Source organism: Suricata suricatta, chromosome 9, assembly GCF_006229205.1.
Source record: "Suricata suricatta isolate VVHF042 chromosome 9, meerkat_22Aug2017_6uvM2_HiC, whole genome shotgun sequence".
Taxonomy (NCBI): Eukaryota; Metazoa; Chordata; class Mammalia; order Carnivora; family Herpestidae; genus Suricata; species Suricata suricatta.
In genome coordinates this window covers 383,011-406,861 of record NC_043708.1, presented here as the reverse complement: position 1 = coordinate 406,861, position 23,851 = coordinate 383,011, and the positions used below count along the sequence as shown (strand labels likewise).

At 64.2% G+C, this 23,851-nt stretch overlaps 1 protein-coding gene and 1 long non-coding RNA gene across 5 annotated transcripts in view; one reads left to right on the top strand and one right to left on the bottom strand.

Annotated features, from left to right (window-relative positions):
• The first annotated feature begins 640 nt into the window (after window positions 1-640).
• LOC115302470 lies at window positions 641-2,756 on the top strand. Its single transcript, XR_003913486.1, has 3 exons — window positions 641-846; window positions 1,874-2,031; window positions 2,539-2,756. It is a non-coding gene; the product is annotated as an uncharacterized LOC115302470 (long non-coding RNA).
• A 1,831-nt stretch (window positions 2,757-4,587) lies between these two features.
• BRF1 (BRF1 RNA polymerase III transcription initiation factor subunit) overlaps window positions 4,588-23,851 on the bottom strand; it is a 51,356-nt gene continuing 32,092 nt past the window's right edge. For 2 of the 4 annotated variants that reach the window (XM_029952875.1, XM_029952878.1), the window contains 13 exons: window positions 21,031-21,180; window positions 20,039-20,132; window positions 18,799-18,925; window positions 18,319-18,358; window positions 18,135-18,227; window positions 14,810-15,079; window positions 13,584-13,645; window positions 13,133-13,214; window positions 12,999-13,054; window positions 12,009-12,265; window positions 9,455-9,506; window positions 8,950-9,121; window positions 4,588-8,471 (listed from right to left, as the gene is read on the bottom strand). In XM_029952875.1, coding sequence (XP_029808735.1) covers window positions 8,434-8,471; window positions 8,950-9,121; window positions 9,455-9,506; window positions 12,009-12,265; window positions 12,999-13,054; window positions 13,133-13,214; window positions 13,584-13,645; window positions 14,810-15,079; window positions 18,135-18,227; window positions 18,319-18,358; window positions 18,799-18,925; window positions 20,039-20,132; window positions 21,031-21,180 — 1,493 coding nt within the window. In that variant the 3' untranslated portion in view covers window positions 4,588-8,433. Of the gene's footprint in view, window positions 8,472-8,949; window positions 9,122-9,454; window positions 9,507-12,008; window positions 12,266-12,998; window positions 13,055-13,132; window positions 13,215-13,583; window positions 13,646-14,809; window positions 15,080-18,134; window positions 18,228-18,318; window positions 18,359-18,798; window positions 18,926-20,038; window positions 20,133-21,030; window positions 21,181-21,467; window positions 22,841-23,221; window positions 23,783-23,851 lie in introns of those variants that run through there. The other 2 variants (XM_029952877.1, XM_029952876.1) reach the window with 2 other exon arrangements.

Here is a 23,851-nt window from a genome sequence, read left to right as displayed (position 1 = left end):
CCCGGCGCGGGGACTGACGCCCGGCCCGGCCCGGCCCGCACGCCCGGCCCGGAGACGCGATCAGCCGGCCCCATCCGCACTCCGGCGTCCCCGCGCTCCCCCGGTCTCGGGACGCACGGCGGGAGAGCTGGGCTGACGGCGGCCCCGCCCCTCCAGCTGCAGGCCAATGGGTGACAGGCCCGCCCCTGTCGACCGCGCAGAGGCCAATCAGGGAGTTCAGCGCGGGAGTGGTCCCGCCTCCCGCGTGGCCCAGCCCCCGACGCCTGGCCTTGTGCAGTGTCGGCGAAGATCTGCGGAGGGCGTGGTCTTTGGTATTCTCCCCACCAAACGCATCAGAAGCCCTGCTGAGGCACGTCGGCGCCTCACTGCGCTTCTGTGGCCTTGTTTGGGTGGGACGCCTAGCCGTGATGGTGGCGTGGCTTCGGAGAAGGTGGCCGTCGGCTGCCATCCTTGGCAGGGACAGCACAAGCATGATGGCTCTGCCACAGGGCCCCAGAGGTTGGGTTGGTGGGGTGACCGCGGTGATGGTGGTGCTGGGATGTGGCCCTGAGGAAGCAGGACCAGTTTGGGTGGCGTGGGGCGAGGTTGCTCTCGCTCATGGTGACATCCCTGCCTGCCCCTCCCCCGTCTCTACAGGATCTGATCCTGTAGATCAGGCATGGCAAAGGCGCTGTGGTCACTGGGAGTGGCTCCATGGGGTCGCCCACGAAGCTTGGGTGCCTCAGCGCCCCTGCCAGCTGGCCTCCTGCCCCTCCTGCCTCCCAGGAGCACCCCATCTCCCGGGACCACTCTGCGGATAGACAGATGGACACATCCCTGGCCTTCAGGTGACAGAGTGGCCCTCAGGTAAACTTGCACCCACTTGGCCTGTCTGTCCCCGCCCTGGCCCTGGCTGTGTCCTGGCCCTGACCACCCCTTCCTCTCTGCCCTTTGATTTGTTGCCTCTGCGCTGCCTTCCTGCCTGCGGCCGCCGCAGGCTCCCTGTGCCCACCATGACGTCCCCGATCACATCCTCCGAAGGCAGAGCCAGGCGGTCATAGGTCACAATTTGTGTTCTTTTGCCGGCCATCCAGGCCAGGCCATGGACACCTGGGCCTGCATCAGCAGATGCCCGCCAGGAGCCCCCGCCCCCAGCACCAGCCCTGCTCCTGGGGCTGCAGGAAGTGGGAGGCCTGGAGGCTTTTGACTCTGGCCCTTTATCAGCTTCCTGCGGCCAGCCCAGCCTGGGCCCCTGCGGCGCCGGGTCGCCGGGCTGGCAGTGACTCACTGGGAGCCTGGCCTGGGGACACCCTGCCCCCCCTATACACACCCCTCCCCCACCTATGCCCTCTGCTCTCACCCCAGCCTGCACCTGGCTGGCAAGGCCACTCTGAACCCCATTCCCAGCATCCCTGGCCTGGCCCAGCCCTGCCCTTCAACCCCACTCCACCCACCACCTTCCCCGTGTTTTAGGGTCTAGTTCTGCCCTCAGGAAAGACTTGCAGGTCCCTCCCGCCCCAACTCCAGCCACCAGGGCTCTCTGCCTCCTTGCCCCCCCAGGTGCCCAAAGCCAGCAGGTGAGCTGCCAGGGTTGCAGGGGCCGCCAAGACCGCCTCTGCCCATCTCTTTGGACACATGTTTGCTCCCCACCCATGGACTCAGGACTCCCCTCGCCCCTCCTCTGCAAGAAACATAACACCCCATCCTGACCTCTCCCACCCCCCGAGGCTTTGACCAGACGTCCCTCTCCTCTCCCATGCCCTTTGTCACCAGGTCGGTGGCCCACCTGCTTCTTCTGTGTCCCACTGTGGCCTGACCAGCTTCCTTTGAGTCCCAGAATGGACCCTTCCTCCTCCAGTAAGTCTTCCTAACCCCTACACCCCTCTCACCCCAGGGCCTCCTAAAGATGTCACCACTGCACATAGCTTAGAGGTTTCCACGAAATCTGGACCCTCTACAGGAACCCGGAGTCCTCTGTCCACCGCAGAACCCGCCCTTCACCCAGGGGTCCTGGGGACGCTGTGCGAGTGAGACGAGAAGTGAAGCTGAGGGGTGAGTGGAGAGGGCCCAGCAGGTGGTCAAGAGGGGCACCTGATGCAGATGTAAATAGCAAAGGAGCCAGCCACCTGGGTGGACTCCTTCCCAAAGAGAAGTGCCCCCAGGAGCAAGGCTCCCCAGGGCACTGACCCACACAAGTGCGCAGACACACACAAGACCACTAGAGGGCTCTCTTCGTGCACGCGCAGCAGCCCACGGCTCCCTGACCGTCCTGCAGCGCCTCCTGCTGGCTGGACCCGGGCCGCCTCCAGGCACTCGCAGAGCCCGCAGGAGAAGGGAACGGAGTGCGCCGGTGCGCAGGGCTGTGAGCCTTGCATGCTTGTGCGGTCCTCTGGGCCACGAAACCACCACACCTCTCCCAATATTCCCATTCCCAGTCTGGGGTTGGACCGAGGGGTCCTGGAATCCCACCCAAAGGCCGATGGGCTCCAGATTTCCACCCCTTTTCTGTGGCCTCCCTGTCATCCTACACTCCTCCCAGCTGCCCTGCACCTTCTACAGACCCGCCAACCTGCTGCTGCCCATCCCCATGAGGCCACCTGCTCAGACACTGCCTGGCTCCCCGCCCCCCTCGAAGCCCACCTCTCTGCGGTCCAGTGGGCCGCGCTCCTGATCTGCTCTGTCTCCCACCCCTTGCCTGCTGGACTTCCCCAGAGCGCGGAGGCTGTTCCTGCCTTGCCGTGGCCCATGGCCGACCTCAGAGTAAACCTTTGCTGGGAGGCTTTGTGCACACTTGCTGAGTGAACACATCTGAGAACCAATGGGTGGGAGATAACACATTCTCAGAGTCCTGCGTGTGCGGCTGGAGGAAACACTCTCATCCTGATAGGGGTTTTCGTGGGGAGGCCGCAGGGAAATCTGAGGGCAGTGAGCACTGAGACGTGAACAGACATCTCCATTTCCCCATCAGTGACATGACGAGCACATGGTCTGTGTGTGCACTTGAGTGTGTAACACACACGCACCCACGTAGGGCCCAGGTGAGGCTGTGCAGGGGCAGGTGCCGGCCCTGGCTCCACCGCCGGGCCCACTGCCCTCTGCTGGGCCCTGCTGGGACCCTGCAGGTCCTGCCAAAGTCTGGCCCTTGCTGACCCGTGGCCTCCTGCCTGAGGGGACCCCCACCCCCACCCCCACGCCCAGGTGCCTGCTCAGCTCCAGTTGCTGCTGCAGGCAGGTGCGGGGCCACAGTGGTCACCTCAGGCCACACCAGGTTGGTACCTGGCAGACAATGTCCCTGTTTGTTGCGAGGACTCAGCCTGGCTGGTGCAAAGGCTTCTCAAAACCAAGGGCAGCCCCCGCACCGTCTGGCAGAGACTGGCCTCCTGGGTGCTTGCTGGAGGGGTTTCCCTGTGGCCTCACAGTTTGTCCCCTGTGATGGAAGGTGATCAGCCCCGCCCTGCCCACCTGTGAGCCGGCCTGGGCTGCGGGGGCGCCTCCACCACAGCCTTCCGGGATTGCTCCGGAAATGCTCCCCACCTGCTCCTCCCTGGTGCTCTAGCCCTCGGGGGCGGTTGTCCACTTTCCTGGCCAGCACCAGCTGCGGTCGCCGTGAGAAGGTACTGTCAACTATCAGTGGTTGATCAGGGTCAAGGTCAGGTCCCACCAGTCTGGGGCCCCCTGTGCTCACAGGTCCCAGCCGGGCCCATTGTATGGGGACAATGGCTTCCTGAGCCAGGTTCCTCTGCTGGCCGGAAAGCCATAAAGAGTCTCCACTTTGCTACCGCCCACGTCCCTTTGAAGGGCCTGTGACTTTGGAGCCAGTCCCTTGGCCACTACCCTTTGCCAGCCTGGCTGGGGCCCAGGCCTCCCCAGGGACCAGCCAGCCCTCCAGGCACGTAGGCACAGAGGGGTGCTGAAGGAAGCTGCTGGCCACACACAGCATGGTCCCCATGTGAAGCCTGAGGCCTGGACTCAGGAGCCCCTCTGGCATCCTCCAAGGGGCCAGGTCACGTGCGCAGGGTGGCTGAGTGTCCTGCTCAAGTGGCAGCTTGACCCCTGGGTGTCAGCAAGCACTTGGCGCTGGTGCTGGGATGGGGGGAGGGGCACAAGAAAGGCCATCAGTCCTCTTGCAGGGCAGGAGACCAGCAGAGTCCTGCCCCCTGCCGGGCGAGTCCTCCCCAAGCCTGGCTGGCACTGGGACACCCCTGCTCCCCAGGAGTGTGGCTGCAGGAGTTGGAACCAGCCCTATGCGGGGGAAGGGGCTCCCTAGGGTCGCAGGCAGCTGGGGGTGTAGTGGGAGGGCAGGCTGAGAGCTCAGATGGTCTGCTGGGCCAGGTGGTGCACATGGAGGGGCCTGGGGCAGAGGCGTGTCCGGGAAGCCCAGCAGATTCCTCAGCTCCTGCTGGGCCTCCAGGGCTCTGGCGCCTCTTCTCCATGCCTGTCTTTGCCACTTTTCTGGGCAAGGGGGCCCTCAGACCCAAGAAGGGGACAGGGCTGGCATATGGGCCGCAGCGAGTCTACAGTGTGTGTGGGGGGTGGGGGGCTCAGCCAGCCCTTCAGCGAGGTGTTAGAGACCTTGACACATTGGACAAAGACCGCAGACACTGCCACTTCGAAGCTCCTAGTCTTTATTATTCGGGGAATGTAGCATTCCCAGGCTGGGGCAGGGGGCGCGCAGTTTAACAACCCGTCTGTGAAGCCAGGCAAGGCCCGGCTTGGACGCCCAAGCGACTGCCAGGGGGCAGGACAGGATTGAAGACAGTGACGTGGTCAGCCTGAGGGACCTCATCCCCCTGCTGGCTGTGTGTGCGGCCTGCAGTTCAAGTCCCTGAGTCTGCCCCACTGGAACATCTGCAGCCCTGGACCCGCCTGGAAGGCACCACAGAGCCGCTGAGGGGCCCGCGGAGGATGCACCTGCTCGTGCTGCAGCCACCCAGAGGTGGACAGAGGGGTGGGCGGACAGGATGCTGGAGGGAGGAGGTGGACAGAGAGGCCTGGTCCAGGGAGGCTGGGACGGAGGGTGACGGGGCCCAGCAGGACACCCTGGGGGCTGCCCAGCCCCTCCTCCAGAGACCCACACTGCCCTCAGGCCATCAGCATGGCTGCCCACTTAGGGGCCGCAGGAAGGCACCTACCTGGCAGGGAGCAGCTGGGAGATGGGTTATGTGAGCCTAGGGCACACAAGGCCTGAGGACACACAGGCTGGTGTCACCACAACATCACAGGTGACAGTGGGCAGCAGGGCGGGTGTGGGAGGCTGGAATGGAGCATGGCTTTTCAGAAGGACTGCATAGATGTCATGCCCTGGGGACAGCCCTTGGGAGGTGGATACAGAGGGTACTCCCATCATGCCACCTCCCTCTCTGCCCTAGGGCCCCCCACTGTCTGCCCCCATGCCTGGGACCGGTCTGTCGAGGCTCCTGCTGGGCAACCCCGAGGGGCCCCCCTGCCTGGGGAGAGGGGGGTCAGACCTGCCCCCCCATGCTGTGGCCTGCCCATCTCCCTGCAGCCATCCGGAAGCTACCCTGTAGTTCGACTCTGGCTCAGGGATGGACTGGTGCCATGTCACACAGCACAGGGTGGGCAGGGGACCAGCAGGTGCCTCAGACACGCCCCAGAACTTGGCTGTCCCCCTTCCTTGCTGTGGACTGGGTACAAGGCAGGCCCTGCCACAGGTGCCCTGTGAGAAGTACCGGCAAGAGCAGCAGCAGGCCCACAGCCACCAGGGGAGGCCGCCTGCCCTGGGCCCCCAGAGTGCTCCAGAGGCCGTGACCCAGGACATGCGTGTGCATGTGCAGGCCTGTGTGGGGACAGGCATGTCCCTGCACACCTGCTAGTGTGTGGTGCCCCATCCTGGCCAGTGCTGGCTCTCACTCACTGGGCTGCACTGCTCTTGCGGGGGATGTGCTGGCCAAGGGAAGTTGGACATGGGGGGCCAGGAACCAATGGGCACATTGTTCCCAGCTGGGGCCTGCGGGACGCACCTGCATGCCGCTTCCAGTCCCCCAGGAGGAGCCCGGCCCCCAAGCGTGTCCTACAGGTGCTGCGTGCTCACAGTGCCCCCTCACCTGACAGCCCCCCAGCTCCGCACACAGCTAGAGGGGATCCCCATGCTCCTCTCAGGATGCCTGCTGTCGCTGGCCAGGCCCCAGCACTCAGGAAGGGGGTGGCTGTCACCCTGTCACACTGGGTAGCCTGAGAGGTGACGCAGGCTCCTGTGCCCCTCCAGTCTCAGCTGAGATCAGGGTGGAGCTGGCACCGCCTGTCCACAGTGCAGGGACCTGGCTGCAGCACCTGCACACGGTGGGGGGGGAACCCCCCAGGCAGGCCCACTGCCAGACAGACCCCCTTGGGGCCTGACCCCAGCCTGGGTCTGACTGCCCACTGGCCATCAGCACCTCAGTGGCCCTGACCCTCAAATGCGGGAGAAAGGCCCTGCCTCTCCCTGGTCTAGGCACCCAGACCTCCCCAAGGTTTCTGGGTGCAGATTGCCGCCACCCAGCCAGCAGGGACACGTGTCCCAGCAGCTGCAACCCCCCCGCGGCCCCCTGGAGAGACCTACGCCCAGCAGTGGATGGAGTGGGTCATTCTCGGAGCGCCCCGATGTGGGGCAGAGGGGCACATAAGCCTACATGTGCCCTGCAAGCCTACCCTGGTGGCAGGGGTGCCCCGCACACAGAGCACAGAGGCTGCTGGCTGCCAGGCCCCAGGTCACGGCCAGGGTCTCACTGTCCTCCTCACATCCTCTCCGGGGACGGGGACAGTCGCTTGCCCCACAGCCCCAGCCCTTCCTCTGAGTGTGCCTCTCCTCCTTCTGTCCCCAGACGTGGACGGGGAACCAAGCTGCACTTGCCTCCCGGCCTTGGCCGCGCTGGCCGCCTGGGCACCTGCCTCCTCCCTCAGAGCCCCCACGCCCGCTGCACACGTCCGCAGAAACCCCACTCCCCCCTGGGGCGGAGCACCCCCTCCCCCAAGGAAACCTCCCCTGTCCAGCCTCCGGGGGGACGTGTCCTGCCAGAGCTCGGTGGAGGTGGTCCCCTCTCCCAGAGGGCCTTTCTGTCCCCTCCACGGCCACTGCCACACCTCCACCCGGGAAGTCCTGGGTGCCAGTTGTCCTGGCCAGGCCTGGCCCACCCTCTGCTCCCCAAATGATATAGTGAACCCCCACTCAGCCAGAAAGCCAGCGCTTGGGGCTGCTCTCAGAGCCACTGTGGCCAAGGCCTCCCTGCCCTGCGGGCCCATGAGGGGCCGTGGCCAGGATGTCCCATGCCAGGGACAGACTCGGGCACAAGGGGATTGCCAATGAACCTGAACCACGTCCCCCTCGTGCACCTGACCACAGGGCCGGGCCTGAGTCCAGCCTGCCTGCAGCATATTCCCCCCCATGCCCACCAGGGCCTCACTCCTCTGGGGCAGGCCCCGGGCCTGGACGCAGAAGCACAGACCATGGCCTCAGCGGGTTCTGCTGACGTGACCATCTTCCTGTTACACTAAACCCGCACTCCTGTCCGGCTCCAGGGTCCAGGCTGGCTGCTGGGCACACACCCTTCTAGTCAAGGACCTCAAAGCTCTCCCCTGCAAACTGCTACGTTGGGACAGGGGGCCTGGCCCAGCCCTGGAGATGGAGGGCTGGGCCCTCAGAAGGCAGTGGGGCCCCACTCTGCCGTTGGAGGGGGGCAGGGTGGCCAGGCCTGGGGCTTGGAGCAGCAAAAGCATCTGCCCTGCATCGGCGGCCACGTCCAGAACAGCGACGCCCAAGCGGAAACCCTGAAAGTGGTCGCTGGGTCTTCTGGTGACGAAGCCTGGCCCTCGGGCGGCCGAGAGCAGCAGGAGCCATTCGGAGCAGGGTGGCCAGGCCTGCGGACCTTCTGCCTGCCAGCCTTCCGTGGACACGGAGCCAGATCCCAGGTCAGACAAGAGGCGGCTCCGGCTTCAGCTCCGTGCAGCAGGGCCAGCCCGACACCCCGAGCAGCCGCAGAGGCTGTGGGGGCACCACCCAGGCCAGCTGTGCAGCCTGGGGACATGGAGCCGACCGTCCTAGTCTGCTCAGCCATGTGGCCGACTCAGTTCATGGCCGGCTGGCTGGGGGCCAGGAGTGGGCCTGGGTCCGGGGTCTGGCTGAAGACGCAGCTGCAGGCACAGAGCGGCCCTGGCCCCGCAGGGGTGGGTCCGGGTGCTGCTTCTCAGCTCCTGGGAGGCAGGGGCCAGGCACCCAGCTCCACAAGGGGCAGAGCCCACTCAGCCCTCCACTTGCTCTGCAAAGTGGGCCTCCTCGCGCCTCAGTTTCCTTCCACGGGACCAGACACATGGACAGGGGTCTAGTCCCCTGCTGGGCAGAAACGCTCCGGCGACGCTCCAGATGTGGTCCCGGCAGCGAGTGCGCAGAGGTGCTGAGTGGCTGTGGCGAGGGCCGGCCCGCGCTCCCCCGCCGGACGCCGCAGGCGGCAGGGCCACGGCTCAGTACCCGTCGTCGTCCTCACCGTCGCAGCCGTAATCTGCGGAGCACAGAAGGGAGCTGTGTGAGCGGAGCGGCGGCGAGGCGCCCCGCTCCCGCCGGCCCGGCGGCTCCCCACGACCCGGGGCCCCCGGCCTTCACGTCGGGCAGGGCCCGATCCGTGACCTCCAAGGCTCGGGGTTCTCGGGGCGGACAGAGCCCCCCCTCCCCCGGGGAGAAAGACTGAGGCTGAAGCTGACGGGCTTGGGGCTCCTGGCGGCTCAGTTGGCTGAGAGCCCACCTCGGCTCAGGTCACAACCTCACGGTTTGTGGGTTCGGGCCCCCCATCAGGGCCTGCCCTGTGGAGCCTGCTTGGGGTTCTCTCCCTCTCTTTGCCCCTCCCCCACTGGTCCTCTCTCTCCCTTTCTCTCAAAAATAAAATAAACACAAAAAACACACTCTGCAGCTGACCGGCCTGAGCTGAGGGCGGCCAGGAGCTGCGAGCTGGAGCCTCTCTCTGCAGCACCCCCGCCCCTCACCACTGCCGCCCAGCATCTGCAGGGCGCTGACACAGGGCTCCCCGTCGTCCTCGTCAGGCTCCTCCTCATCAGGCTCGTCCTCGGGGTGGTACGACACGGGCCCGCTCTCTACCAGCACCGCCGCAGGCCTGGCGGGCGCGGCTCCCAGGGTGGGCGGGCTCTGGGGCAAGGTCTGTGGGCGAGGGACACAGGCTCTGGAAGCCGTCGGCCCTGGGAGCTCCCGGCAGGGACTCCTCCCACGCCTCCAGAGCAGTCAGTGAGGACGCTCGGAGCCCATGACCTCCCCTTCGGTCTGCACACACCACACCGCCCAGGAAGCCTCGCCCAGAGCGCACACTGTCTGAGGACACCGCTCTGCAGCGTGGCCCCAGGGTGGCAGGCCGGTTCCTCGGACACCTCCCTGCCACCCGCAGGCCTCCCTGTGTCCGGGCCGGGCGGCCTGGCTTCTCAGCTGCTCCGACCCGGGACCCGAGGCCCCCGCCCCCACGGCGGCCGCACCCCGTACCTCTCCGATGGCCGCCTTCTTGGCCGGCTGCGCAGACACCATGGGCCTCAACCTGGAAGGAAGTACACCACGGGGGCCTCAGCCCGGGCCGGGCTGCTGGCGTGGGGACAGGGGGCCCCGCTGAGATGCGCGGTCTCTAACGGCGGCATCTCCACTTCCCCAAGAGCACAGCCGCGGCCTGACCGCCTCCTCAGGGCTCACTCTGCCGTCACTCTTCCCAGCAGACCCTGCAGGCCGTTAGCTCGTTGCCCTCCGGCCCCTCCTTCCGCCTTCTCTCAGTCAGCAAGTCCCCCACCCCCTCTGGGGCCGCGCTGAACACGTGGCTCCAGCCATCACAGGTGCACGGGACACAGACTCGGGGGGGACAGCACCTGTCCCCGAGCCCCCACCTCACAAGCCAAGCGCTGGCGCGGGTGAGCACTGGACCCCGCAGGGGCAGAGCCGCTGTGCTGGGAACGGGGGCGGGAGTGGAGCCCTCGGCTGAGGCTGGAAAGCAGGTCCTTCTAGGGAAAGCTTCTCCAAAACGTTGGTGGCAAACGCCAACTTCAGCTAGAACACCACTCGGGCCGACAGGAGGCAGCCCTGGGCCACCTGCGGCGCGTCCCTCCACAGCTGAGGGACACAGACCTGAAGCCGGGCTGCCCTGGGCCCCGGACAAGTGTGTGGGGGCTGCGGACAGCGGGGCGGCCACAGCGCTGCTCCTCCCTACGGCTGGATAGCTGGAGCGGGTGGGGGTCTACCCCCCCAGACCCCCTGAACACAAAAGCCGGAGCACCTGCCATACCATCCCGTGATAAACAGAAGGAGGAGAGGAACGCTAACCCCAGCTGGGAAGAGGGAGGCTCCCCTCCCATGGCCTGGCCACAGAAGCCATCCACGCTCAGGGACCCTGCCCCAGGGCTGGTGAGGGAAAGCATTTGGGGAGCTCAGGTGACCGAGTGGCACCCCACCACTGTGACATGCCAACAAGCCCCTGGCAGTGGGGGCGGGGTGGGTGGGCACTCGGGGCACTCATGGGGCGCTTCTGCTCAGCGGAGTCTCAGGCCGGCGGCCTCTGGGCAGGAGCCAGGCGTGCGGCCAGCAGAGTCCACAGGCCCTGCTCAGGGAGAGCGAGTCCCACAGAGGTGGACGCCCCCTCCCCCTGGAGGCCGGCCCTGTCCGCCCACCTGGCTGAAGGGTCACGGGTGTCAGCGGTGTGGGGCGGCCGGCAGGGAGGCAGGGGTCTGAGCCAAGCAGCCCAGAGGAGGGTCCGCAAGCACCTGGGAAGCCCGCTGCCCCCTCACAGACTGGACCGCAGACACAGTAGGGCCAACGGGGTACAGCCGACCTAGGAGATGGGCTGCTCTGCGCCCTGTCTGCTGGCGACCAGAGGCAAAGCTCCTGAGGGCTCAGGTCCCCCAGCTGCCTCTCCCGGTCTGGGGGGGTCCACTGAGCAGGCAGGGCACAGGCTGGGGGCACCTCCCCAGGCCCCGGACCACAACCAGAAGGGTGCTAGGCTGGCAGGCCGTCCTGGGCGCTTGAGAACCAGGGAGCGGATTAACCAATTTATAGAAAAACCGTCATGGGTGCTTGGGGGCTCAGCAAGTTAAGCGTCGGATTTTTGACTTCGGCTCAGGTCACAATCTCATGGTTCCTGAGTTCGAGCCTCCCATCAGGCTCTGTGCTGACAGCGTGGAACCTGCTTGGGACTCTCTCCCCCTCCCTCTGCCCCTCCCCCGCTCTCGCTCTCTCAAAATAAACAATCTTAAAAGAAAAAACACTTTGTGTCACCAAGAGCACCTGGCTGGCTTAGTCTGTGGAGCACACAACTCTCCATCTCGGGGCCATGGGTTCAAGCTCCACACTGGGTGCAAACCTTATTTAAATAAACAAAACTTAAAATACACTGTCACAGAAACTACGAAAATTTTTACTCCCACTTGAAATAAAACAGCAAATCAGAATGTTATTTCTCAGATCAATTAGAGTTAAAAACTGGTAGCAACAGAGATTGGATGGACGTGGGGGGCGGGGAGGGAGGTCAGCCATCCGGCCCCTGCAGGCCATCCAGGGTGCCTCTGGGCAGGCGGGTGACCCCCTGGGCCCATCCCGCTCGCCACACCCCCCCTGCCGGCTCAGGCGGCCTGTTCCCTGCTCCCCACTCCCCCCACCCCCACGGTGTGCTCCCGGCTCGCCCCTCCCCCTGTGGCGTGCCCCCCCCCCCGCTCCCCCCTCCCCTGACACTGTGCTCTCTGCTACCCTCCCCCCCCACAGCGGTGTGCTCTCTGCTCCCTGTCCTGTCCTCTCAACAGAGAGAGGTGTGTGCGGCCAGGGCAGGGGGTCCTCCAGGGAGGAGAGGCCAGCTCACCTACTCCTTGAACAGAATACGCCCTGAGGCCACAAGCCCCTCTCCAGGGCTGCAGCCCCTTGTCACCCCCACCCTGTGCGCAAACGTGAACATGCACGGCAGCGGCCGCCACGCGAGGCAGACATTTGCCCCCAGCATTGAGGTGCTGACCGCCCGGCCAGGCCTGCCCCTGCTGAGGACCAACAGCCAGCCCGCTGGGCACAGTACCTCTTCCCCACGCTGGTCACAGGGTCGGCCCTGTGCCTCCTGACAGGCGTTTTCCTCCGAGACAGCTTCCGGGTGCCGGTCCGCTCCTCCGGCCTCGCGTCCTCCTCGGGCAGGCCGCCCGCACCCTTGCTGTTGAGGTCCCGGAGCACGCTGTAGTTGATCTTGCTTGAGATTTTCTTCTGCTCCAGCATCTTCTCGATGGCCTCCCCGGCTGTGCTGGCCTGGATTGGCTCCCGGCGCTTACAGGACTTCTTGGGCTCAATGGAAACGGGAGAGTCACCACCCCCTGGAAATCCCAATGCCCTCAAACCTGCTAAGTGTCACAGGGGATGTGGGGGCATGGCCGGCTGCACACCGGCAGGTGGGGGGCTCAGCAATCAGGGTCCTCTGGGGGCGGCTTCCACCGGCTCTCCAAATGAGCAGGTCACCATCAGCCGGGGAGGTCTCAGGGTGTGTGACCTGCCTGCCTGCCCACCAGTCCCTCATGCAGACACCCGAACGGGGCAGAGCAGGGTGTCCCTGAGCTCTGGAGGTGTCCCCCACAGGGACGGACCTCGTCCTGAGGGTGCTGGACCATGGACAGGGGCACACCTGTGCCTCCCACCAGCCTCCCCTGCCACAGTGCTGGCCCCAAACCCTGAGCCCAAGCGCCAGAGCCACCCCAGCCTCCTTCATTCTCTGCCCCAGAAAGCTGCTCCCCGTCCAGCCACATGAGCAGCAAGCCACGTCACTGTGACCGAAAACAGGAAGGGCAGCATGACAAGCAGGTTCTCCCATGTCAAAGAGGTAGGACAAGGTGTCACCGAAGGTCACAAGGTCCCAACTCAGCTTGCCTATGATCTTCCCCAAAGCCAAAGGGCACATCGGTCCGAGGGGAGGCCAGCACAGTCAGGACTGGGCGGCCAGGGCCACAGGTCAGTGTTGCCCCCTGCGAGCCCTGGTGTGACCCAGGGGAGCGAGGCTGGCCCCACGGGCACCAGGCGCCCCTACCTTGTGCTCCTTGTAGATGCCAAGCTCCTTCTCCTTTGCTATCCTTGCCTCTTTCTCTGAAAAGTCCCCAAATGGCGGCATCAGCAGGGGCCCCGCGGCCTGGTCCCCGGGCGGGCGGGCGGGCGGGCACTCACCCCTCTGCTCCCGCAGGTACTCCGCGTTCTCCCGCATCCACAGCTCCGCCTTCACGCGGGCCTCCGCCTCGTTCAGGATGTACTGCGCAGAACGCAGCACCGCGCCCAGGTGTTAGCCACCAACGCCCCCCCTGCTCGCACACACGGGTCAGGGGTGGGCTGCCCCACGAGGCTACAGGCTGCCCCCAGGGCGGCGGGGGCAGTCAGGGACCCTGTCGTCCCCCACCCTCTCCAAGGCCAATAGCAGGGGCACAGGAGCCAGGCCAGCCTGTAGGGACACAAGTCCCTGAGAAGGAACTGAGCTGAGGGCAAGGTGCCCCCCTGGGAAGTGATGAGGGTCCCAGTGGCTGTGTGGTGGCCCAGTGTGGGGATGCCCCACCTTCTGGAGGGCAGGGTGCATGCCCAGCTCAGACCACGTGCCCCCAGGGGCGGAGCCTGCACGCACACTCACCCTGTCAATCTCCAGGTCGTCGATGCCACTGAGGTCCAGCTCACCGTCCCCACAGGCGTCCGCTACAGGGAAACACAGCAGTGGTCACTCGGGGCCGAGTTCTGGGGAGCGAGCACACACGCCCCCGGGCTGTCTCGGGACTCAGGGGCTCTGGCTGTACGGGAGCCCGTCGTGGCCAACAGGTCCGGCCCCGCTCTGTGAGCAGGGTGTAGCTCTCGCCGGGTGCAGCGAGGACACAATACCAAAGCCACAGCCCTGGCGCCCCCCCAGTCCCCGCGGGGGTGGCAGCGTCTCCAGAGTAGGACAGGTACCTCTGGGAGTCCTCAGTGACCCACGCAGGGCGTTCCGAGCCCCGCTGGCCACCCCCTCCTGCCCCAGCTGGCTCAACAGCACAGTCTGCACGGCCCAGCAAATGGGGCAGCCCCCGCTCTCTGTGGCCCCCATCACCAGATGGTCCTCTGCTGAGTCCTCTGCATCCACCTGCAACCCGTGGGCCACACTGTTGCTCTGGGCCGAGACCCGCAGACTGGCCCTGGCGCTCAGACAGCAGTCACACTCCTCCCTGCCAGCGGCTTAGCTCCTGCAGGAACGGTCCCTCCCTGTCTCGGGGCCTTTGCAATGGCCCTCGCAGGACAACCTGCATGTAGTTAATTAACCACTGGGCTCCGTGTCTGTGTCACCGTTCTCATCCTGATGTCCCCGCCATCAGGGCAGGCTCGTCCCGCCCGTCCCATGCCTGGCTGCAGGCAAGCGATACCATCTGAGCGGCACAGCCTCTCAGAGGCTCCTGGCACACACATGCCCAGCCCGCGGTGCCTGGGGACGAGGCAGGGCCTGCACTCTGTGGCCTGGGGGCACCTGAGGGGGCCAGGCCTGGCACGGGGGTAACACCTGGCAGAACCAGAGGAGGGGGTGGGGGCGATACTCCTGCTCAGCCACCAGCACTGCCCGCGCCAGAGCCCATCATGTGGGGACTGTGCCCTGAGTCCGACAAGAAGGGATGGGCGGAGGACCCAGCCAGTGTCCGTGGAGGAGCTTGGCCGGGACTGAGCTGGGGAGGGTGACGAGCCCATACCAGGGTCACTGAAGGCTCACACCGCGGGCACAGCACCCACCCTTCTGTAAGACCGTACCCCACCCCCCCCCGACGGGGAGGGTGATCTGGACTTAGAATCTACTGGCCACAGCGCCCCCCTCCCCTCCCCCCTGGGCCCCCAGGCACTCACTGGGGTCCTGGCTCTGGGAGGAGATGCACTCTCGGATGGAGTCGGAGATGCCCAGGCTGGCCGCGGTGGGCAGGGGGCCGAGCAGGGACTCCAGGGCAGGGGGCCTGGTGCCCCCCTCAGGGTCTCCGCCCACCTCCGAGCTGCCGGACAGGCCGCTGCCGAGGATCTCCTGGTAAAAGTCCTTGTTCAGGTGGCTGGCGGCGGCTTCCAGCTCCTCGTCCTCGGCATCATCCTCACCAAACACGCCGGGCGAGGCGTCCTCCACGGAGCCTAGGGACACAACCGCCCGCACCACCGTGAACCGCGCCGAAAGGCAGAGTCCCACCTTTGTGCAGAAAAACATCACTGTCTGGCAGCACATGGCAGTTACTTCGCTAACGTAAACAACCAACCGATTAAAACAGCTCAAAGCTGTGGCTGGTCCTGGGGCCGACGTCCCCAGGAATGGCCCTCGGCCTGCGCCTCATGTTTGTGCAGAAAACGCTCAAGATAAACATAATACCTAAAAACACAGCTTTATTTTTAGCGGGAGAAAACATCTGTAGCTTTAAATTCGGCAAAACCATCTAGTCACACCTAGGAAGCGACTCGTGAAAAAACCCACAAAACATCGGTAACGCAATCGCATCAATTCGAGAAGCGGCCCTCCCGTGAGCGGCTTGTGTCTAAGATTCGCAGGCACCTCTCGACACTCCCGGATAGGAAACCCCGCAGCCCGTCAGGACTGGGCCGCAGCCTCTGGGGGCACCCCCAACCTCCCGCCAGGCCGTGAGCAGTGTCAGGAAGCGGCTCCCAATCCCGGGGCGGGGGGGGGGGGGGGGGGGGCGCACGCGCGGGGGCCCCTCCAAGCCGGGGGCACGTGCCCCGCAGCTGGCCAGCAAGTCCACTCCTCGGCGCTCGCCCGGGAGAAGAGGAAGAAAACCTCAGCACTGTGTGCACGACACCCAAGCCTAGAGGACACGCCAGACGCCCGTCGGCCGGCCGGGCCAAGGGCCTGCGTGCATCAGGCCAGCCACGCACCACAGCCTGGGGGCTGCACATCTAACCTGCGCACTCGTTCGGAGCAGAGCGGCCGGGGGGCAGTCAGGATGCACCTCGTCATCCCATGAGGAGAAACTCCAGGAAGCACAACCGAGTTCCACGGGCTCTGGGTACAGGGGTTGACACAGGCCCGGGGCACTGCCCGGTCTCACCAAATGCCACCTTCTAAATTTGCAGTTTGCTATACGTCAATTATGCCTCGATAAAACTACTCAACAGTCACCAACGACGTGCACAATTCCTTACAAAGCTTAGAGCTTATGTTAGACCGTACTCTAGGGGTGCCTGGGAGGCTCCATTGCTTAAGTGTCCAACTTTGGCTCCGGTCACGGTCTTGCGATTCGTGGGTTCAAGCCCCACTTCAGGCTCTTGGCTCTCAGCACAGAGCCCACTTCAGATCCTCTGTCTCCCTCTCTCTCTCACCTCTCCTGCTGGTTCTCTCTCTCAAAATTAAACATTCAACGATTAAGAAAAAGGGGGGGCAGGCCTTACTCTAGTTCAGAACGTGTTACAGTTCAAGCTCAGGGAGGGCACGGACTCACACCTGGAGTGTAACCACCGACGTCCTGGAAGCAGGAAAGCTGTGGAGGGGACGACCCTTCTGGATCAATCTGCTGTGCTCTGCCCTGACGCCTGCGTGTCCCCGCCTGAGGATGCCACCCACACTCCCCTCCTGTGGGCTGTGGCGAGGGGCCCCTGGCGTGGAGACCACCACACCAGAAGTCACAGAGTCACAGGTGAATGGGCTACACCTGCTACGGGAGAAAAACCTTCAGGCCGGTCCACTTCTCGGCCGCATGGCAGGGAAGGGCGGGGGGGGGAGGGGGAGCAGCCCACACGGACAGGACGGGCACACGCCGGCAGTCACCCAAAAGCCAGGCACCAGACACGCCGTCAGGTCAGAAAACGGCGGGTGCGGGAGTCGCGCTGGGGGCAGCCCACATTGGCCACCTCTGTCCATGAGGGGTCACCGGGCAGAGCGAGTAAAGGTCCGAACCAGTGTGAGACCCAGACCGACCCACAGGTCTCCTTCCCTAAGCCCATGGGCATCTCCAGCCACAGACCAGGGATGGGCCACAAACACACAGAGAAGCACAGAGCATGGCACCAACCATGTCACGGGCCGTGTGATCAACGTGGAAACTAACCAAAAACCAGACTGAGTTAAACCTTGTCCTCAGAGAGCACCGCCAACCAGAGGCCCCAGCGTGAGGACGGGGCCTCGCACGTGAAGGCCCGGACGCGGGCAAAGCTGGAGGCAGACGGCCCTGCTCGCGCAGGAAGGCGTCAGGACAGACACCGGGCTCGCAGGGACCTGGGAGCCGGCTGGTGCGCCAGAAAACAGCACTATGTAGAAAGAGGGAAGAGCAAATCCCACGGAAACCACGAACCAAACATGTCCTCAGACACCGCTCTGCCCATCTGCGTGGACGGCGCCAGGGGCCCAGCCAGGGAGGCCCGGCGACACGGCACAATCCAGGAGGCGGGCCGTGCTCACCAGGGCCCACAGGCCCGCCGACACCGAAACAGTCACGGCGGTGGAGATGAGACCCCGTGAAAACCACGCCCAGGCGTTCCGTTCACAGGGTGAGGTGGCATCTCCGCCCGCTGCCACCGTGTGACTCACGCGGAAAACCCGGGGACCGGGAGCGTGGCCCTGGGAGCCGAGCGTCCTCCCAGCACAGCAGCGGTGAAGACGGGGAGGACACCCCTACGGCGGCAACGGATGTGGGTGGCCTGGGCCAGAGGGGGCCGAGGAAAACCCCGGGGCAGAAGCTGCTGGCCCTTGGGAGGCGGCGTGGGGCGGGGCCGGAGGGCTCTGGGGGGCGGTGGGGGAGTGACCTCGGGGAAGAGGAGCGGGCGGCGAGCGAGAGCACCTGGCCCTGGCCAACCAGGACACAGCTGGGGTCCCCAGAGAACCCGGAAGGCAGGCAACAGAGGAAGACCGCATGGGCACAGAAAGATCCACCCAAGAACACACACGTGCCCCGAGGTGGGAAGACACGTGCGCCTGAGCCACGACGTGGAGGAGGGCACAGGCCGGGGCGGGCGGCGGCAGGACGTTTAGAAGGAAGATCTGGGCGCTAGGGATGGTTCCGGGGCTGGACCCTGGGGGAGCGGGGGTCCTGGGAGCCGCTGGACGCTGTGCCCAGCACGTCAGGGCCAGGAGGTGGCCGGTGGCCAGGGCACCTAGGCTGGAGGGCGGCCTGTGCGAGGGGGGGGACTCCCTGGGGGGGGGGGCGGGGGCGGGTCCCTCGAGGCCGCAGGGCCGCAGGGCACTCACCGTCTCGAGTCAGGTTGGCGAGGGCGCCCTTCGCCTTCGGCCGGCTGCTCTCCAGCTCGTTCTCAATCGCGTCCTGGTAGGTGGAGATCTCACCTGAAGCAGTGAATTAAAAGCCTACTGTCAGCACAGAGCCCACCATCCTTGGGAGCCCGGGGCGTCTGGAGCCCTTAAATCAGCTGCTCACCTTCAACTTCCTCCAGTTTTTTGGACAGGACTTGCTCAAGCTGAAACAAAGCACCCAGCAACTTCAGCGGAGACAGGCAGGTGTGCGAGGTCTGAGGAACGCACCCCACCTTTCCTCGCAGGCCCCCGGCCTTGCCCAGACCTGCCTCCCCAGGGCCGTCGGGCCCCCGCAGGCCGCACATGGGGGCTCCCAGCTCTCCTGATAAGCGTTAACTACTGGGCCCAGAGCAAGGCAGCACCGGCCCGGGACATTTCGGGAACACCCTGAGAAGGCGTGGGGCCCTCAGCCCGGGGAGAGGGGCCCTCGGGGCCCCAGCCCTGCCCCACCCACCCATCTGTCCACCACGCCCTGCGAGCCAGGCGGACACAGACCCAGCGTGGCATCTGTAACTAGGCGGCTCATTCCCAGGTAGGAACGTGACACAAAGTCTAGGAAGCCCCTCGAAGGACGCGAGAGCACCGCACAGACTCAGGGACTCGCCTGCTTCAGGCGCAGCTTCCGCTGCCCGGCTGTGTACGACGGGGGGTCGCACTCCTCCTCCAGGTCGATCTTCATGAACTCGTCCACGGTCAGCTGACTGGTGGGGGTGTCTTCGAACTCCGTCAGCCTGGGATGGGAGAGCCGCCGGGAGACAGGGCCCCTGAAGTCAGCCGCCGGCACCCGCAGCGGGCCCTGGGAGGGAAGCCCGTGGCCCCCTTGCCGCCCCCACAGGGAGATTCAGAGAGGGCCCGGAAGGGAGGCGGCCAAGCCAGCAGCCCTAGGTAATTGTGACTCGAGGTTAATTCGCTGCGTCACCCAGCCTACAGAACACCTTTTCTTTTTTCATTTGAAAGAGAGAGAGCGAGCGACAGAGAGAGAGAGAGATGGAGGGCCAGCAGGAGGGAGGGAAAGAAAGAGAGAATCCCAAGCAGGCTTTGCCCTCAGCCTGCCCTTCGGGGCTCAATCCCATGACCCAAATCAAGAGTCAGACACTTAACCGACTGAGCCACCCAAGCGCCCAACCTACAAAACATTCAATAAAAAATTTGGGGGGGGGGGCGCCTGGGTGGCTCAGTCAGTTATGTGACCGACTTCAGCTCGGGCCACGATCTCGTTTGTGGGTTTGAGCCCTGTGTTGGGCTCTGTGCTGACAGCTCGGAGCCTGGATCCTGCTTTGGATTCTCTCTGTCTGATCATGCTCTGTCTCTCACTCTCTCTCTTTCTCTCAAAAACAACCATTAAAAATTTTTTTTTAAAGTTTTTTGAAGAGAACTAAAGGTTGAACAAGCAAAATACTTTACTACAGAATACGATCTCTACTGAAAACTAGCCATCGAATGTTCCAGATTCATGAGAACAGGCCCAACTACAGGTCTGCCAGCAATCAGGCTTCAGGCTCACGACTGTCCCGTCATAGTCCACATGTACTTGAGGCTGAGCTGTGACACCCCACGGACACCGCACTCCAAAGCAGGAGCTTGTGGAGACCCGGACACATGGCCCAGCAGCCCTCGGTTTCAGCCGGGTGGCCCTCGGTTTCAGCCGGGCGTCCCCCAGCGTGGGGGGACCAGGGACCCGGGTTCCCACAGTCCACCTCAACCTACCTTAGAGAGAAACCAGATGCAGCTGGTGTGGAGCCAGGACTGACGGAGACGCCCAGGAGGCGGCTCTGACCAATGGGCCTGATTGGGCCTGACGGCCGAAGTGTCTGTGCCCCAGGCTACAAACAAGAGCCACCTACCTTTTCCGCAACGTGGACTCGCACACCTTGACCACGCTGATGACCTCTTTGACGGTTCTCCGGAAATCGTGCATCCTGGCTGCAACCAGAAGTGCTGGAGGGGGGCATGACGGGAATGAGGAATCGGAACAGGTGCAGCCCAGCCCTCGGGCCGATGACCTGCGGCGGGGAGAGCCCTGCCTGGGGGGCCTGCAGGCGCATGGTCCCCAGCCTCGCCATGGGGAGCGCTTACGCAGTATGGAACCGTCACAGCCCCTGAAAGCCACACTATGCTTTGTGTGCCAACTCTATGTGACTTATCCACGAAGAAGGCGCCCATCACACACCCCGTCTTTCGCTTTGCAGCAGGAGAATTAAAGCCCACCAGCAAACGTCATTCATGTAACCCTCAGGCTAGGGAGCAGACTCTCGCTGGTTGGCAACGGATGTGAAAATTCTGGGCACACAGCCCACAGTCAGGGAGCAAAGGCAGTGGCCCCATGTGGTGGCCACAGCCAGGCTGATTCTAGGACAGGCCCCAAGTGGGCAGTGCACTTGGAAATTGGGCTCTGAAATGGGAGACAGCCCTGCTGGTAGCCACGAGCGAGATGCAGGCCCTTGGCATCCATCACAGGCGTGGAGCCAGTGGGCACCAGGGTAACGGCCTGCATGGAGGGCTCCAGGCCCAGGGGCTACAGCAGACCCCGAGACCTCGGGGACGGGGGTGCAGGGCTGCCTTCAGGCAGCTGCTGCTTAGAGGGAAAACCAGAGAGCTACCTTTTGGGGGCCAAGGAGTCGCCCCCAGAGGCCCGGGCATGCTCTGTAGTACTGACCGGGCAGTGGGGTCAGGGCAGGCTGGCCGCGTGGCCTGGGCCTCACGAGTCCTGCCCTGCCCCCGTGACTGAGAGTCCTCCAGGGCCAGCTGAGGTGCGGAGACAGCCCGCCCACCACCCACGTGTTTGGCCTGCAAGTCAGGGCAGAAAGCACCAGCATGGCCGGTGAGACCACCATACCTGCTCCGCAGAGGCCCGAGGGGCGCCGGCCAGTGTGCATCCAGTCCCTCTTCATCCTCTGCAGGAGCCTCAGGGCTGTCATGGACACCTCGTGGTTCTTCTCACCAAATTCCAGCAGGTGGGCGAAGCGCGGGATGTACAGGCACGGGTCTGCAGCGGACACCCAGGCCTCAGCGGACGCACGGCACGTGTGCGTTCCCGTCCCGACAGCACCCGGAAACAACGCGGTGCGACACCTCCCCATCTCGGCCACGTTTCCCAGTCTTTCCAATGCACAGGCTCCCCGGGTTCCGCCTCCCGCAGCCGCTCACCCACATCCCTCCCAGAGCTGTTTCCCTGCGCAGGCACCCCATGTCCTTGTGCGCAGGCACACCCTCCACCCTGCGGCTCCATCTGGCGTGTCGTGGACTACAACTGCGACGCAGCCTGTTTGTTACCTATTTATTGGCTGCGTTTACTCTTGCGAAACGGAAGCCACGCCTTCTGCTCGCCCATCTATGGTTGTATGTGCATCTCTTTAAATAGTCACAAGATCCTTAGTAAGGGAGGGCTCAAAGGCATCGGTATGTACGTGCACATACACGCTCTCCCTCGCTCATGCCCTGCTCTAAGCTACAAGCCAGGAGACTCCTGGCCTAGACTTAGAAACTTCTAATGCCCAGGGCAGGGGAGCCCAAGTTAACTCGAATTCAGCTAACTACAGCATTGCCATAGGCACACAGGAGTCATGCAAGGTCTGCGACAGGACAGCAAAAGCAAGACCGCCATTGGTTAGGACCATTGGGTAGGAGCCATTGCTAAGGCTTGAGGGGGCCACAGGGCAGCCAGAGAGCAGGCGTGTGCCATCAGATGGTGGAGGAGGAGGAAGGGCAGACTGACAAGATCCTGGGACTGGTCAGCGGCACCAGCAGGTGACGCTGGCTGTCCATCAACACTTAGCACCCTCCTTTGGAGCTCTGGCCCAATCGCTTTCCTGGCCTCCCTGCATCTACAAGGGCCTACCTGACTGAGCTCTGAGCCCTGGAAGCCCCATGAGGGCCTACAAGCACCCCCTTTATAAGCACCCCCTTGCATCCTCTGCCAGTCCTGGCTCCCATAAGGAAACACACAGATTGACAGCAGACCTCAAAGCAGTCTGGGTCCCCAAGGACTGGAGTGACACCTTCCACACTGACCACAGCTGCCACTCACCCACCTTTCCAGAGGCCTGGGTGCTGTGCGGTCTCTGGAAAGGGGCGTCAGTGGTGGCAGCTGCCCGTGTTCAGCACATGGGGCTGGATGGAGGGTGGGACTCTGGTGGCAAAGCACAACCTAGAAGCGCTGCCCACCAGCTCAGCCCAGGCCCTCCTGCTGTCTCCTGGCACATTTGTTTCCAATCTTTTGCAAGTGGTTTTTAAACCTAGTTTTTATGTTAAAAATTAATCAGCGTCAAGGTTTTCATCTCTAGCTCAGATGTTCTATTGAAAAGTTTCAAGTCTTAATAATATTAACCCTTAAAACATTTCTGCTTAGGACCCTGGGGTAGCTCAGTAAGTTAAGCATCCCATTTCGGCTCAGGTGGTGACGTCTCAGATTGTGGGTTCGAGCCCCATGTCAGGCTCTGTACTGACAGCATGGAGCCTCCTTTGGGTTCTCTGTCCCTCACTGGCCGTAGTCCACTGAGCTCATGAAGGTCCTCTGCCTATCACTTGCTCATCTCCTCCACCGCCCACAGTGTGCACAGGCACTCCCTCTCTCTCAAAAACAGATTTAAAATTAAAAAAAAAAAAAAGTATTTTCTCTCCAAATAATGTTTTTTCAGCAACTGAATCACAAACCAAACCAAAATGGAGCCCAAGGCGAAGTGTGCTGCAGCTCCCCACTGCCCAGGCACGGGGGGGGGGGGGGGGGGGGGGGGGGGGGGGGGGGGGGGGGGCGGGGAGGCGCGGGGAACCAGGACTCTTCAACGAGGCAAGGAAAACAGACAATTTGTAGAGGAGGGGATGAACCCTCTCCCAGGGGGCCGGTGACAAAGGTTGTGCAGCACTGCCAGACCCAGCACCGGCAAACGGGGCTGAGAGGCAGACGGAAAGAAAAGCAGCTCACAGAAGACTACGGAGCGCGCGGGCGGATTCAGCAAGAAGCGCCAGAAGGAGGCACTAAACCCACAGCGATGTGAGATTCCCCCAGGTCTCCCCAACCTGGGACTGACTTGGGGGAAGGGCGGAAGGAGAAGCCCTCCAGGGACCCCGAGAGCGGTCTTCCAGGATGGAGAGTGTGAGCTGGCAGGAACGCAGACCTCGGAAAGTAAAGAGCAGTCTCCTAGGTTTAAGCCCCCAGACCCCCCGCGACTAGCTAGCAAGCAGTTCGAGTGGGCAGGTCTACACAAACAGGCAGACAGCGCGACCTCCCAGAAAGAGACTCTGCGACGCCAGACAACAAAGGCGCGGCACGAGGACGGGCCCCACGCGGGAGGCACACCGGCCCGGCGCCCCCTCGCCCGAACCCCCGGATGCGCGGCGGGCCTCGTTGCGGGGGGCGGGTACGGCAGGCCGCGACGAGGGCGAGTGGCCCCCGCATCTGGGAAGGGCTAGGTAATGAGCGTCAATCATGCACAAATCCTCAACGCAACCAGCCCGACTCCAGCACGCGTCGACGGGAAGACCCAGATCCGCGCGCACGGTCCGCTCTTGGCAGCCGGGTGTTTGCTCCGGAGCCCTGCCGTCTGCGCCTGCGCCGCCTCCGCCAACCACAGCCCGCGGGGGCGGGGCCCAGGCCGCGCGAGGGCGGGGCGGAGCCGGGCCGTCGTGACGCTGCGTGACGAGGCGTGACGCGCAGGCGC